The sequence below is a fragment of the Pteropus alecto genome, unplaced genomic scaffold (assembly GCF_000325575.1).
Source record: "Pteropus alecto unplaced genomic scaffold, ASM32557v1 scaffold7, whole genome shotgun sequence".
Lineage (NCBI taxonomy): Eukaryota > Metazoa > Chordata > Mammalia > Chiroptera > Pteropodidae > Pteropus > Pteropus alecto.
In genome coordinates, this window is record NW_006494614.1 from 44,721,833 (window position 1) to 44,738,350 (window position 16,518).

General features: G+C 34.7%; 1 protein-coding gene across 1 annotated transcript in view; it reads right to left on the minus strand.

Moving 5' to 3' along the window:
* DNAH8 (dynein axonemal heavy chain 8) overlaps window positions 1-16,518 on the minus strand; it is a 307,121-nt gene that overhangs the window by 213,413 nt on the left and 77,190 nt on the right. Inside the window, exons 24-28 of the mRNA XM_006926591.3 lie at window positions 11,555-11,630; window positions 10,229-10,427; window positions 4,081-4,277; window positions 3,395-3,521; window positions 714-949 (exon numbers count right to left, since the gene is read on the minus strand). Of these exons, the coding sequence (XP_006926653.1) occupies window positions 714-949; window positions 3,395-3,521; window positions 4,081-4,277; window positions 10,229-10,427; window positions 11,555-11,630 (835 nt within the window). The remainder of the gene's footprint in view (window positions 1-713; window positions 950-3,394; window positions 3,522-4,080; window positions 4,278-10,228; window positions 10,428-11,554; window positions 11,631-16,518) is intronic.

Here is a 16,518-nt window from a genome sequence, read left to right on the forward strand (position 1 = left end):
TTCCTGGAAGAAGGCCATGAGCCAAGGATTGCAATCAGCCTCTAGAAGCTGAAGAAAGCAAGAAAGTCTTCTTCCCTAGAGCCTCCCGACATCTTGATTTTGGCCCCGTAAGACTAATTTTCAGACTTCTAATCTCTAGAACTAGGTAATAAATTTGTATTGTTTTAAGCCATTAAGTTTATCTAATTTGTTACATCAGCAATAGAAAATGAACATAGTACTCTCCCCTAAAAACTTCTGCTGCTGATGCACATTCGAACAGTTTACTATAAGCCTAAGTGGACTGCTCCCCCTGTGCTGCCCATGATATGCCACTGGTCATGAGTGAGACCTATAACTGGTTTCTAAGGAAAGACAAAGACATTTGGGGAATCTGCCTAACATGTTGGGACTGATGTGAGAAACTGCAATCATTCCCTACCATAAAATGTTGGTGCTAGCGAAAAAAAAAAAAAAAAATGAACTGTCTGGACTAGTACAGCATTATTATATTAATATTCATATGTTAACATAATATATTAATATTCCTTTGTATACTGTTCACTGTTGATAATTGTCCAAATACCTTCAAGAACACCAGTATCAGAAAGGAGAAATAGGCAGCCTGTGCCACAAAATAAATGGAGAAATACGTTAACAGAATCAACTTTTTAGTGTGTCTCTATTTAAAAAAAAAAAATAGCATTTCCAGAATGAAAAATGCAGTTTCTTACTTCAATTGGTCCCAAAGTCATGTCCATTTGAATTTCATTATCACGGATACAAGACAAGGCTTCCATTGCAAACCTGACATCATCTAAATCACGAATAGGTCTAGATAACTTTTTCAAGTAGTCATTAATAAATGCTATCATGTCTGACATTTTCTTTTTGTATTCTTCATTCAGATATCGACAGAGTAACATCTTCCATGCCTTAGCCTCAATTGATAAGGCCAATTTCATTGGCTCTGGTGAAGACAAGAAAAGATCAAAATAGCAATACAACTGACATTCTGAAACGGTTCATTTTATGTGTAATCTGAACATCTATAACAGCACTGTCTCAGTTAATAGTCACTAGCCACATGTGGCTACGGAGCACTTGAAAAGAAGTTAGTCTGAATTAAATATGTTGTGAGGTTACTAGATTTTGAAGATTTCATTCCTATCCCCATGGAGTATGTTAAACTGTGCATGAGGACACTAAAAGTCTATGGAGAAGAATATCAGAAATTACTTCTAGCACTGTCCAATACGAACCTTGCTCTGTTTCTGGTCATCCCATCAGCAGCTTTCACTCATCTCATTTCATCTAGGTAACCCCACATAGTGGAGGGTAATATATTTTTTATCTGCCAAACCTAGCAGCTTTCACTTATCTCATTTCATCTAGGTAACTCCACACAGTGGAGTTAATATATAGTGGAGGGTAATATATTTTTTATCTGCCAAACCTGCCCATTTTCTGTTATTCCACTCTCTACCTCATCTACATAGTCAGAGAATATATATAACCTGACCTTCAACCTGGGCCTAGCTGATTGTCCTAGTCAATCTTGACCTTTTACGCACCAATCAGAATCTACTCTTGAGAGTTTGGAATGAGATTTAAGGGAGAGCCCTCTGGCCTGGGAAGCAGAAAAGGTCATGTGCAGAGGGAAGAAGAAATGAGAGCCAGAGAGAAAGGATTTCCTCAGCTTCCTGCACAGTCCCTGGTTCTGGTCCATTCCTAAAGCCCAGTTGCATCTTGGATTCTGGGATATACCATTTTCTCCTTAACATAGCTCAAATGGGTTTCTGTCCCTTGAAAACAAAACAGCTCTAACTAGTCAACTCTACCTTATCAATCCCTACTCATTCCTTTTATCTACAATCAGTACCCCTAAACTCCCCAGCCCTGCCAAGCTTGAAACATAACTGCTCCCCTCCCAACTTCCAACAGTTAATGAGAAAGGACTAAGGAGCTGAGAACAGTGTAGCCTGAGAAGAGACACGCAGCCAGCTTGTTGGTTGAGGCTGTGAGATTCTATCTCATGAGGTCCACATCTCCTGGGTCTCTTTTCCCCTTTTCCTTGGACCCCACGGATTCAGTACACTTTCCCCTTTCTTTATAACCATTGTCACCTATTACATTTTTTAGTTTCTTCTCTCTAAAATCAAGTACCTGGACAACTAGAACACTGTGCTACAGGTGATTTTTGTATTAAGGATCATAGTCCTAACCACTATAAGGAAATAAATAGGACATTAAAATACTAGATAGAGTACAGTTTCTAAAATGCTGCAGAAGTTCTTGTAATTATTGTCCCTGATATACAGTTTTTGATTGCTAGCTAATAATCTCCTCAAGTATTTGTGATTCTTCTCCAAATTAAATCCCTTATTGATAGATATAATAGTAGTCAATATTTATTGAACATCAACTATCTACCAGGCACCATGCTATGTGTCTCATATAAAGTAGTTCGTGAGGTGGGCACTGTCATTGTCACCAGCGGAAGAGGGATCAAGTAACCTTGGTAGTCAAATTTGAGAGCCACAGTTACACTGATTCCATGAGGATAGATCTGAAAATCTGCATAAGGTGGCTATTAATGTAAAATAGTCATTCAAATATCTTCTGAGAATAAAATCTTCTACAAACTTAAGATAAGAATGATTGTACTTTCATAACCATGGCAATAAGTAGCCACCACACCCAGTTTTAAACCTAAACCATAGACCAATTCACTTTAGTTCACACATGCTTTTGCAAGCCAATCAGTGTCAGTCCCTTTCTTCTGAATGGAAACCAGTCAGGAGGAATATAATAAGCCTCCATCTAAGTGCCAACCAATCCAAAACAGTGTCGCCTGAGCAAGCATCCTTCTACAGATGATGTTAACCTATTTAGGCACACAATCCTTAGACTCCATGCTGCCCAGCCACCCTGTATGAAACTGGCAGTCTGCTCTGTTGGCAGCGCTATGCCTGACCAACCTCTCCCTCACTACAGTAAGCCATAAAGTCATGTTGGGTTTTCTATTTCAGACATTAAGTGGTTGTCCCAACATCCTTTGTACTCTAATCCCAAATGGATTAACTTCTCAGGAGACCTCAAACTGACTCTTATCTCAGGTATACAACCTGCTCCTCACAGTAACATGAAAAAGAGTTTTGCCTGTACTTTTAGTTATTTGACTGCCAACAGAGGAACTGTGCAGAATATTAAGTGTATTAAGCCACCTTCGTATAATATTATATGTAAAATATATAATAATATGTAACATATATACATAAAGCATATATAAACAATATTGGTGGTCCTGAAATATTTAATATTTATAATATTTACCAAGGTAGCTTAATAACTGCTTTCTAAAGTAACATTTCATGTGAAAATACGGATATTTTACAGAATATTTTTTAAGTACCTGTATGCAATTCAAGTGCTCCTACAACAATAACAGGCTTCAACTCATCAATCTCCTGTTCAAAAGTAGCATAGTGCAGAATTTCTGATCTGATTTCAGTCAGAGAGGGGTTGTTAGCCAAAAACTCCTGTAGTAAGGAAATAATCAATGTTTTCTTTAGCTTTTTAACAGTATAAATCTGACACTTATAATAGTTAAATTAGAAAATTGCATTTGCTTATACACTTTCCACTTGTATGTACTATCAGGCCAGTGGCTCGGTACGGAAAGGGATAAATTCATAGTGCTAAAAGAGGAGGCTATGTGAGAGAATTTCACAAAATAGCATGAATGGTTATTCAGAGTTCTCAAGTTACCTTGAGTCTCTAACCAAACATATAGCCAAGTCTAGGTAAGTGTGACATACCCTTGAGTACCTGGCCTCTGGACCTGTCTGTAACATCACTGATATTGAATTGTTTAAGCTAATTAAGCATAGTCTGCCTGAGCCTCATTATTATCAACGGCCTCAAAATGTCCCTGTGATAATTACACATGATATAATATGTTAGGTGCTTGGCATTTATAGGCTCTTGACCTCTGCTCATGAGTTCCTGTCATCATCACTGATATTTTCTTGGCCTTCCCACACAAGTTGGATATAAACAATTCAAACTCAAGCTGCTTCACAAGTAGCAGAAACACACCTTCACTTTCACATCTCGGTCCTCTGTCCAGAGTGTCTTGTATTTTTGAAAGTCCTGCAGGGCCTCATGAGCCACCTTTCTTAGAGAATTCACAGAGGAAGAAAGGAGGAGGACCAACTTGGAAATGTCTTTGTGCTCAGCTACACCAGGATAAAAATTCTTCAGCTTCCTTGCAGGAATTATTTCTTCAAAAGATCCTGAAAACAAATGTTTTTATATAGAGATAACTTGAATATTCAACTTTAAATATTACCGATTTTAATATTTATAGATTTTTTTCAAGCTGTATTTTCTTAAAAGACTCTCCCTCCAAGTAATTAAAAGCTATTCTCTTGCTATATGTACTTATTGTCATTAAGCTATTTGAGATCTAGGTTTCTTTAATGTGAAAAAAACTGTTATTCAGAGGAGAGAACTAAAAGACACTGATTAAACCCCTCCAAAAAAAAATGTTTTTTAAGTCCTCCAAGGAAAGGTCAAAAGAGTTGAAACTGCTACCATCCAGAATAGCATGTTGGTTAAAGGGGAAGCGCAGCATTTACTACCCAAATAACCTTAGGCCGGTTATTTAATCTTCATGGAGAATTAAATGAGACAACATATGTTCATCTTCAGCTCAGCATCTTGTATATAGAGATCATCCAATCACTATTAACCACCACTATAAACATCTCTTGCTAAAATCTGGTCATGTCACTGCCTTGATCAAAATTCTCAAGTATTCTCCATCAGAGACCGTACAGATACTGTTGTTTGGCCCAAACGGTGCCTTATTTTTTTTTAAAACAGTTGTTAACAATTAAAAATCATGGAATTTCATGCAAAATTCCATATTTCCTGCTTCCTGTTTTACATAGTTTAATCTAGTAGTACAGGCCCACATTACTGCGTGACAAGGATCAGCTAAAGCTGAGTAGTGTCTCTAAAAGGAGTATTCCAGCTGAATTTACCACAGTATTCTCTCAGGCCAGTCATTCATCTGCTCTTTTAAATTATATTTAATCACAATTAAAGCAAAAGAAAATACAAGGAATTGGCTTAATTACCTAACTAATGTTGCATATCTCAGTAGTTCTATGCGTTTTACTGCAGAGAAATACTCCATTGTGTAGATATACGACATTTTGTTTATCATTCACCAATTTGGGGCTATTATGAATAATGCAGCTATGAACATTCACATGTAAGTCTTTATATTGATATATGATTTCATTTTTCTTAAAATCCTAGGGGTGGAGTTGCTGAGCCAAATGGTAAAGATATGTTTAACTTTTTAAGGAAGTGCCTAACTGGTTCCAGAGTGGCTGTACCTTTCTATATTCTAGCCAGCAACACATCAGAGTTCCAAGTTCTTTGTTAACAATTGGTATTATCAATTTTTAAAATTTTTTGCCATTCAAAATGGAGTATAGTAGTATCTCATCATGGTTTTTAATTTACATTTTCCTAACAACTAATGATGTCGAACATCTTTTCATGTGTCTATTAGTAATTCATATACCTTCTTTGTTGAATTGTCTAATCTTTTGCCCATTTGGGACGAGGGAAGGTATCTTCTTATTTTTCAGTTGTAAGAGTTCTTTATATATTCTGAATACAAGTACTTTATCAGATGTCTGATTTACAAACATTTTCTCCCAGTCTATAGCTTCTCTTTTTAATTTTTCTAATGGTGCCTTTGGAAGAGCAAAGGTTTTCAATTTGAATGAAGTTTATCAGTTTTTTTCTGTTTGGGACCATGCTTTTGCTCTCATATCTAAAAAATATTTGTCCAAACCTAAATCATAAAAAGTTTCTCTGTTTTCTTCTAAAATTTTTATAGTCTTAGTTCTTCTAAATTCACTTTGAGTTAATTTTTATGTATGGTGTGAAGTAAGGGTCCAATTTCTTCTTTTGCATATATATAATTGTTCCAGCACCATTTGTTGAAAAGATTCTCCATTATCCCATTAACTTGACTTGATATCTTTGCAGAAAGTTAATTGACTCTATGAATTTATTTTTGAATTCTCTATTCTTCACCATTGATCCATATATCTTTCCTTAGGCCAGTATCACACTATTTTGATTGCTATAACTTTACAGTGAGTTTTGAAATCAAGTAGTACAAGTCCTCTAGCTTTTTTCAAAATTGTTTTCAAAATTGTTTTTGGCTATTATAGATCCTTTAAATTTCCCTATTCCCTATTAAAATTTTAGTTCTAATAGTGTGTGTGAGGATGTTTTTATATATGAGATCATGTCATCTGCGACCAACTTGCCAATTTCTACAAAACAGGCTTCTTGGATTTTGATAGAGATTTCATTAAATCTATAGATCTATTTTAGAAGAAATTGTCATTTTAACAATATTGAGTCTTACAATCCATGAACATTGTGTCTCTCTCTATGGTATATCTTCAGCAATGTTTTGTGGTTTCCAGTGTACAGGCCTTAAACTTCTGTTAAATTTATTTTATTCTTTATGACACTATTATGAATGAATTTGTTTTCTTAATTTCATTTTTAGATTGTTCATTGCTAGTATTCAGAAATACAATTAATTTTTGTATATTATTCTTGTATCCTACAAACTTGTCGAACTTGTTTATTAGTTCTAATAGTGTGTGTGTTCCTGAGGATGTTTTTATATATGAGATCATGTCATCTGCTAATAAAGAGAGTTTTACTTCTTTCTCTCCAAACTGTATATCTGTAATTTCTTTCCTTATCTTAACCCATTAGAAAGAACCTCCAGTATAATATTGAACAGACATTATAAGAGTCAGCATTCTTGATTTGTTCCTGATCTCAGGGGAAAACAGTTTCAGTCTTTCACCATTAAATATAAGATTAGCTGTAGGTTTTTCATAGATGCAAAAGTTCAGTGCTACCTCCAGATTGTTGAACATGTTTATTATGAAAGGATGTTAGATTTTGGCAAATGCTTTTCTCTGTTTTTTGAAACGATCGTGTAGTTTTTGTCCTTTACTCTACTAATAGGATGTGCTTTAGAATTTTGGTCATAGCATATACTCCTCTTTATATGTCGCTGGATTCAGTTGGCTAGCATTTGTTAAAGATTCCAGTATGGTCACTTAATTTAAGGATCTTTTAAAGATGGTTTTTAAATATAAAGAAGTCAAGTTTAACCATATTTTCTTCTATGGTTTGAGTTCTGTATATCTTAAGAATCTTTACCTACACTGATATCATAAATATATTGTACTGTTTTATTCTAAAAGTATTACTATATATTTATTAGTTACTATATTCTATATGTATATAATGTATATATGTTATATATTATATGTTACATGTTATGTATATTATATGTATGTAATGTATATATTAGAATATAGATAGCTGGTATATAATTTTAGATACATTTAAGATCTAATTTAAGTCCCTATGGATTAAAGTTCCTAGTGCCATTTATTAATAGTACATTCTTTCCCCTCTGATTTGTAATTCCATCTGTCATAATCAAATTTTTATATATGTGCCTATTTCTGCTGACTCTGTCTTGTTCAACTAATCAATTCCTGGGCCATTAAAAGATTATCTAAATTAGTCTGGCTTTATAATACTCCTTGCTATTTGGCAGAGCAGGGCCCCCTACTTTGTTTTTCTTCTCCAATTTTTAAGCTTTTTTTGGCTCTTTGCACTGCCATATAATTTTCCAAAAAAATATTAAAATTAAATTAAGAAATTGTAGAAAAATTCTATTGTGATTTTACTGGAATTGTATTTAATTTGTAAATTAATCAAAAAATTAACTTCTTTTTTATTAAATTTATTGGGGTAACATTGTTTAATAACAGTACATAGGTTTCAAGTGTACAATTCTTTAATAGATCATCTCTATATTGCATTGTCTGTTCATCACCCAAAGTTAAATCTCCTTTTGTTACCATATATTTGATCCCTTTTCTACCACCCTTCCGCCATACTATCCCTCTGGTAACCACTATCCTGTTGTCTGTGTCTACGAGTTTTTGTTTGTTTGTCTGTCTTGTTCGCTTGTTGCTTTCAGTTTTATATCCCACATATGAGTGAAAACATATGATTTTCGACTTCTCCTGTCTCACTTATTTCACTTAGCTTGCTATTCTCAAGATCCATTCATGTCATCACAAATGACAGTATTTCATCTTTTCTTATGGCTGAGTAATATTCCATTTATCTATGTATCACATCTTCTCTATTCAATCATCTATCGAAGGACATTTCTGTTGTTTCCATGTCATGGCCACTATGAATAATGCTGCAATGAACATAGGGGTACATATATCTTTACAGATAAATATTTTTGAATTTTGAATTCTGGGTCATATGGTAGTTCTATTCTTAATTTTTTGAGTAACAGTGGCTATGCCTTAACATTCTCCCCAGCAATGTATGAAGTTTCCTTTTTCCCCACAAGCTCTCCAACACTTATGTTTTATCTTATTGTTAATAACCATTCTAATAAGTGTGAGGTTTTGTGGTTTTGATTTGCATTTCCCTAATAACTAGTGAAGGTGAGCATCTTTTCATATGCCTGTTGGCCATTTGTATGTCTTCTTGGGAGAAGTGTATGTTCAGGTCCTCTGCCTATTTTTTAATTGGTCTGTTTGACTTTTTGTTGTTGAGTTATATGAGTTCTTTATTTTGGATATTAGCCCCTTATTGAGGGTACTGTTTGCAAATATCTTCTTCCATTTGGTTGGTTGCCTCTTTGTTTTGTTGATGGTTTCTTTTGCTGTGCAGAAGCTTTTTTGTTTGATTTAGTCCCATTCACTTATTTTTGCTTTTACTTCCCTTGCCTTTGAGGTCAAACTCATAAAATCTCTCTAAAACCAAGGTCCAGGAGTAGGCACAGTGCAGTGGAAGTCAATTTTCAGCTCACACCAAAATATCAAAACCAAGTCATTATACACCAGGCCCGATATTTTTTTTGTCTTCCTTTAGCTGGTTGTAGGGAACACCCCGTGAGACTGTAAGCTGAGAGAGCAGTGCTGGTGCAATATAGAAAGGTGGCATGGGGGTCTGGACTACCTGTTCACGTAACTTATATGGTATCTTATTTTTAATTTGCATTTTCCTGGTTACCAATGGAGGTCATATAGTTTCAGAAAAATAGTTCGACTTTTTTTTTTTTTTTAGATTCCACATATAAATGAGATTATACAATATTTTTTTCTGTGTCTGACTTATGTCTCTTAGCATAAAGTCCTCCAGATTTATCCATGTTGTCACCAACGGCAGGATTTACTTCTTTTTAAAGTTGAATAATATTCCATTGTAAAAAAGTTGAACTCATAGCAACACAGAGTGGAATGGTGGTTACCAGAGTCGGGGAGTGGAAGAAAGGGGAGGTATCGATCAAAGGGTACAAACTTTCAGTTACAAGATGAATAAGTTCTGGAGACCTTATGCACAGCATGCTGATCTAGTTAATAATAATGTATACTTGAAATTTGCTAAGAGAGCATATAGTTCTCACCACCCCCGAAAAAAAATGGTAACTATGAGAGAAGGTAGGTACGGTAACTACTTTGATGGTGGCAATCATTCACAGTGTATATATATTTCAAGATATCATGTTGTATTCCTTAAATATATAAAAAATGTTGTCGAAAATAAATAAATGTTTTTAAAATGTGGCAGAAGAGCAAAGAAAAAAGAAGAAAAAAATTAGCTTTCTATACAAGAAAGTGTCCAAAACGTTCCTGGAATTTAGGGTCAGCGTCGTTATCGTACTCATAATTACTTAAGAGAATAGCTTATAAGTATTTTATGTATAAGGAACACATGACCCAGATCTTCTAAGCACCATGTTCTAGCAAACTAGGTTTATCAGACCAAATACGAAGCTAAAAGTAGTACTAATACTAAGATTTGTTTGAATTTTTAACTTTGAATCTAAAATTATGATAGTAGAACAGTGATAAAAATCCTTGGTCACCCAAGACAAAAATCTGGAAAGAAATGTCTGCATGTTATGTTTAAAATGGAAGATGGAGAACACTAGTTTTTTTTATACAAAATTTAACAAATAAACATATAAAAATGACTTTTAAAAATATCTATATGCTGTCGTACCCAGGAAGAATCAGAAAAAGCACTTATTAATTGTTATAATTCTAAGACTCTATTGATCTGAGATTTGTTTTAACATTCTTACTCTCTTCTTTCTTAAACTGTTTTCCTATGCTTGGATGGGTCAGGTCAGCAGTGGTCCGGGAGGGGCTACCAGTAATGACAGACTTGATGTGACGGGTCTGCTGTTGCCCCCAGTGAGCCACTCCTCTGCTGACCTCCAGGGTTAACTGGATCATGCGGTTAATGGCTTGCTGAATGTCATCCAAACTAGGAATCATTACCTGTGGAAAGAAGAAACAAGTTCCTGGCACTGCCAGCACACCCCCCACCTCTGATTCTCACCAATCCCATTCCTCACCGAGTGGGGCAAGCCCAGCTGGCTAAGGAAAAGGCTGCTTTGGGGAGAGAGATGTGAGAGGAGTACAAACTGCATGCAGACTGAAGTTTTCCCATCCCATCAATTCCTGCAGGAAAAAAGGTTAAACATAGTACTTGTCATCCTTTCCCCGTGAGGGTGGCTGGATGCAGCCAAAAATTGTGGACTATATGTTAGACGTCCATGAAGCAAAATAACTGAAGAAGCTATACTGCCAAGATTCTGACCTCAATTCTTTGAAATGTGCCAAATAAGTAAAGAAGGCGTCCTCCAGGAGGCCAGACTGGGTAGATGTGGTGTTAGGCGAGTCATAGATAGTCCCTACCCGGCCTTATCCCTTGGCTCCTCACAAAATGCACTTCAGCCATCCTCTGTGACTTGGGGTTGCAGATGCCAATAAGCAGCTGGCATAGTGGTAGGGATGCGTCTTATGGGGAAAGCGCAAGGGATCTGCAGTACTCAGGGCACACGCTCGCGCGCGCTCACTCTCTTTCTCTCTCTCTCCCTCTCCCCCTCTCTCTCTCTCTCTCTTTCTTCCTGCCACCATTAGGTGGTTGCCTCACGAGCATGTGTTTGTGGTAGGGATTTGAACTTCTAAAATGGTCTTATTTAGATAACTTAATATTTGAAGTAAGAAAAAGCAAGATTTTTAGAATACTTCCTAATTGATGGCTGAACAGATGCTTAACTGTTACACCAACCTCAGTACACCATGAGCTCTGCAGAGCAACCTTTTTCTTTTAGGATAGAAAATATTTATATTTAATTGTTCAAGTCACTAAGAAGAATTGGGGAAGTACTTTGTAATCAATATAATTAACTAATTTATCTATTATTTTCAAAAAAGAAGATAAAAGATTGCTGCAATCTTTTTATTATAAATGATAACATTTTGATTTTTGTTCAATACTGAGGTGAAGTCAAAAAATACATAGGATTAAGAGATTACCATGACAGTTCAGTTCTTATGCTATACTTCTCAATTAATTACCAAAATATCATGCTTTAAGTTGACTATTTAATAATACTTACCACATTAGGAATCGCAAGATGGACTTCAGTTTGTATAAAGGAAATAACATCTTCTGACCGCTTTCGTCCATAAAGGCTATAATAAGATGAACATTTAGCTGATAAATTTAACCTACAATTTCATAAATCCCTTGTTATGCTAAAAATAAAGGCCATTTTCAAAATACTGAATTACATGAAGAAAATGTTATTTATAATGGAATCATAATTTCAGAGAACTAAGAAAACAGTGATTTAGTATTCTTAGAAGTAAAATATTAGGCTCATATACATTTTCTAGTATTTTAATATTCTCTCTCAGCAATAACCATTTAATAATGTTTACCAAAAGCACTACTTTTTCACAGTCCTATAACAGATGTTGGACAAGATCACCAACAAAAAGCATATACCTTCATACACTTTTTTATATATACTTTTTTGAAAGATTAAACAAGACATTGTTGGCCAAAGCCTTCCAAAAACTGCCTTTTAAAACAATATCACTCATGTTCAGACAGAACTACAGACATACAGACATATGAGTGTAAATAATGAAGGACACATATTAAAGCTGCAAATTAATTTGGTTATCACCCTCTGCCTTGACCTATGTCCCCATACCAGATAAAATTATAATAAATGTAAAATGTCCATAGCAAGAAATGCTGATATTACTGAAAAACTACACTTCCACTTATAATTACAAGCGGATGTGGGGAGAGGGAGACAACAAGAAACATGAAGCCTCCGCAGTTCGAAGCAGAGACCCAACTTCAGCACTCTGGACCAATGGTTCCCAGATAAACATATCATTGCAAGAAACGCTTCAAACTAAAAGCATGCAAACAAACAAAGAAAAAAACTTCTCATTCTTAGTCTTGCTGTGAAATTCAAGATGCAGCAATAAAGTATAGACTGTATTAAAAAAGGCACAATCTGAAAACAAGAAAGAGTTTTGTAAAGTATAAGCAAAAAGCTGAAATAAACCAGGCAGTAAATAATGAACTAGATTATTCAGTAAGTTATCTGATAAGTAATGATTAATGTATGTCAGGCACTTTTCCAAACACTTTCCATATATTAACACATTTCACGCTCACTTTAACTCTGTGAGGCAGATCCTGTGACTATTATTTCCATTTTGTAGATGAGGAAACCAAGGCAGGGAGAGTAACCTACAGAAGGTCACTCAGCTCAGAGATTCTTTACTACCTAGGTCCAGTGTGTCAATCCTACATATAAAAACTTAAAGCACAGCCCTTCTCTAATCTTAAGAATAAACTTGTTTTATCATCTTGAAAAGTTTTTCTGTGTGCCCAACAGAATTAATGGAGAAAAATGGCCTGCATCTAAACATATAATTTATGAATTTCCGGAATAAGGTGCGAAATCCTGCAAGCATCAAACAACACGCGGTTACTTAGAAAAAGAAAATTCAGTTAGCTGCAGAACTCTCATCTGAAATGGAAACAAAAGAAGCCAATGAAACAGTTTCATAGAGTATGAGAGAGAGAGATGGTGATCCAAGCTGGCCAAACTAGCATTCCTGTGTGAGAGTAAGAGAAAGACATTTGAGACAAGGAGAATTTCGAAGTATTATACTCATGTAAATCTCTTCCAAAATTATTTAAGTACTGTAGCACTTGTAAATCGATGTGGCATAGTGAATTCGGACTTCAAAAATGCCTCTTTGTGCCAAATACATGATAATCACGGATGGAATATAAAAGATGTGAGAGTATGCTCAAATACAAGATAAGCATCAACATGAATCAGAAATGGATCAGAAACAAACAGCCTGGCCAGGGTTCTGTTTGGGGAACAGTGACAGTGGGAGGCTAGCTCCCATGGTCTACAGATGACTGAAAGCATTCCATGTGAGATGGGACCTCAGCCAAGCTTGCTAACTGAAGCCAGCGAGTAAAGTGATGTCCCCCCACCTATAAAGAGAGACAAAATAACAACAAAATTAAGTCCATCACCCTACTGCTTACAGCTATAGCTTTTCCACAAGTTATCAGTCTGGGGTGACAGAAGCAAATCCACAGCATTCCCAGTAAGCAACTGAGCAGGGCCACTTGTTTGTTCCCCAGCTGAACCTGCAATATCCCAGGATCTCTTCAGGGGGGGCAGTAACTGTGAACTGATAAGACCTGGTTCAGTATTCAAGGTTATAAGGGTCATGTGAGGGCTTAAAAGTGAAACTCCAAGTTAGGGAGAGAGGGAAGGAGAGAGAAACGCACAAAAACAAACAAAAAAAATCTCTTGCTCAAAGAGGGACTACAAACTAAAATCCCAATGAGCATGAATATATCTAAGAGTAAGAAAGAGAACTAAAGAAACCAGTAATTGAACCGGACACTCACTCAAGATAAAATTCAATGACAAACTCTAAAATAAGTATACTGAAAGTGTTCAAAGGGATAAATGAAGGCTATCTTCCCCCCGCCCCCCGCCACAAAAAAAAGCAATAATAAAGAACTGCTAAACTACAAAGGCAGAAATGATCAAATATCTGGAGGATAAGAAAAAGTATTCACTGAAATATTTAAGATGCAATAGATGAGATCATCTTTAGACTAGATAAAGAAATGTTGCCCATAACGTAGCCCAGAAATTCAAAAAGAGACAAAATATATGACAGAGCAGTTAGAAGATAGGGAGGAGAAGCCCCAGTATTTGAGATGACCACACATCCAGTGTGCCCAGGGTAGTTCCTGGTTTGGTCTGTCCAGACACTTCATCTAAATAGTACTCCTTCACTCAGAAGAGTGTCCTAGTTGGAACAATAAATTATGTGGCTAATCCAGGCAAGATTCAACTACCGGGAGGTTCCATAAGAAGAGAACAAAGGCAATGTCCCAGAAGCAATAACTGCACAGGAAATTGCTGAGGGCTTTCCAGGATTAACAAATGCAATAAGCCCTCAAATAGAAAGGCACAGCTAGAACAAAAGAGGATTAAAGACAACGCAGCACAGAAAAATAAAACTGCAGAACATCAAGGATGAAAAAAAACAATCTTCAGTTAGGCTCACTGCAGACTTCTCATTAGCAACAAATAAGTCAGAAAAAAATGAAGTACTTTCAAAGCGCTGAGAGAACAAACGAAAAATGTTTATGCAGCCAACCTTGTCATGAAAGTATGAGAGCAGAAAAGGGCATTTTCAGACTTAAACACACTCTCACACACTCTCACTAAGGAACCAGTGGGATAAAAAATATACAGAAACCTGATGATTTTAATAAAATATGCCAGTAAATAAATTATTTTTGAGTGTTCAAAAAAAAGTAAAGTTAAACCATCAAACAGCAATAATGCATGCCAATACCTTTGTAGTTAGAAATAAGACTAAAAAATTAAAATTTTAATTTAATTGCACTGTTAAAATCTCCAGTATTTCTAAATCTGGAGCCAAATATGTATACTCTAAATTTAAGGGTAACTGCTTAAAGAATTAAAAGAGAATAAAAAGAGGAAAATTACCCATCACAAAGATAACGGAGATAATAAAATGAATCAAAGAAAACGAATAGTAAGAAGAAAACACAAAATAAAATATCATAAATTAAGTGGAACTATACCCCAAAAATCACAGCAAATATAAACAGACTAAACTATTTAAAAAGGGAGAGATAATCAGAGTGAATAAAAATAATCAAGAATATGATACTTTTGAGAGGTAAAACTACACAATAAGATTTAAATGACAGGATAGAAAAACATATGCAAAAAAAGCTGGGAAAGTAAAATAAATGATAGACTAAAAACAATATGAGGAATCAGGATTGATACTTTTATGATTCTTAATACATAATAAAAACTTGCACTCTAGAAAGTCTGTACTAATTTCCACTCCTACCATGATTGTGTGAGAATGCTTAGTTCAGTAGACCATCTTCAGCCTTGAGTATTACCTTCCAAAAAATGTTTGCCCATTTAAAATATTAAAAAGAGAAGGTATTTGTCTTTGCATAATTCTCATTATTAGCAAGATATAATAAATTTTATATACTTAATTTTTATAAGTTGTTTGCTCATATCATCTGCACATATTTATTAAAAACGTTTTCTGACACGTATGTATTTTATTGATAAATCATCTATCTATCCATCTATTTAGACATACAAGAAATCAAGCTTAGCCTGCTATTATTTACAAATAACATTTTCCTAAAATGTCATGTTTCTCATAATTTTACTTAATATGTTTTTATTTACTTAAGGTATATTTAGATAGCCTTATTTGAAAAATTTTCCTGTTTCTTCCATTGCTTTTATTTTTTATAGATTCATTATCGAGACTTAATTTTTAGTCTGTAGTAAATTTAACTTTGTGTGAACTGATGTTCAAAATGCCATATTTTCCCATATTTCTTATATTAAATATTATTTACCTAATAAAGTATCCCTTCTCTAAAAAAAATATGGATTAGAGGTTCACCAAAATAAAATAAAAGGAAAAGTGCTTTAAGCAGATCTAAATACTATGACCTTGTATGTACTTAATAGCATAGCCCTAAAATACATAAAAATAGAACTGACCAAGCAAAAGGAAAATTTGACAAGTTTACAATCACATAGAGAGATTTTAACAGTGCAATTAAATTGAAATTCAGCAATGACTAGCCAAGGAATAAATCTAATAAAAATGTGAAAGACTTTTACACAGAGAATTATAGAATTTCATTGAGAAATACTACAGAATATTTAAATAGATCCATGATTTTGGCAATCCATGATTCTGGATGGAAGACTCAATACTGGAAGGATGCTAATTCTCTCCAAATTTATTATAGATTCAGTGTAATTTAAATAACCCTCCTCGCTCCTCCAAAAATTAATTTTTCAATAACTTTTGCTTGGTTAATTAACCATATGGGAAAAAAATATATTGGTTTCCTGCCTCACACTAAATACAAAAATCAATACCATGTGGATTAAATCACTAAATGTAAAAGATAAATTATAAAACTTTTAGA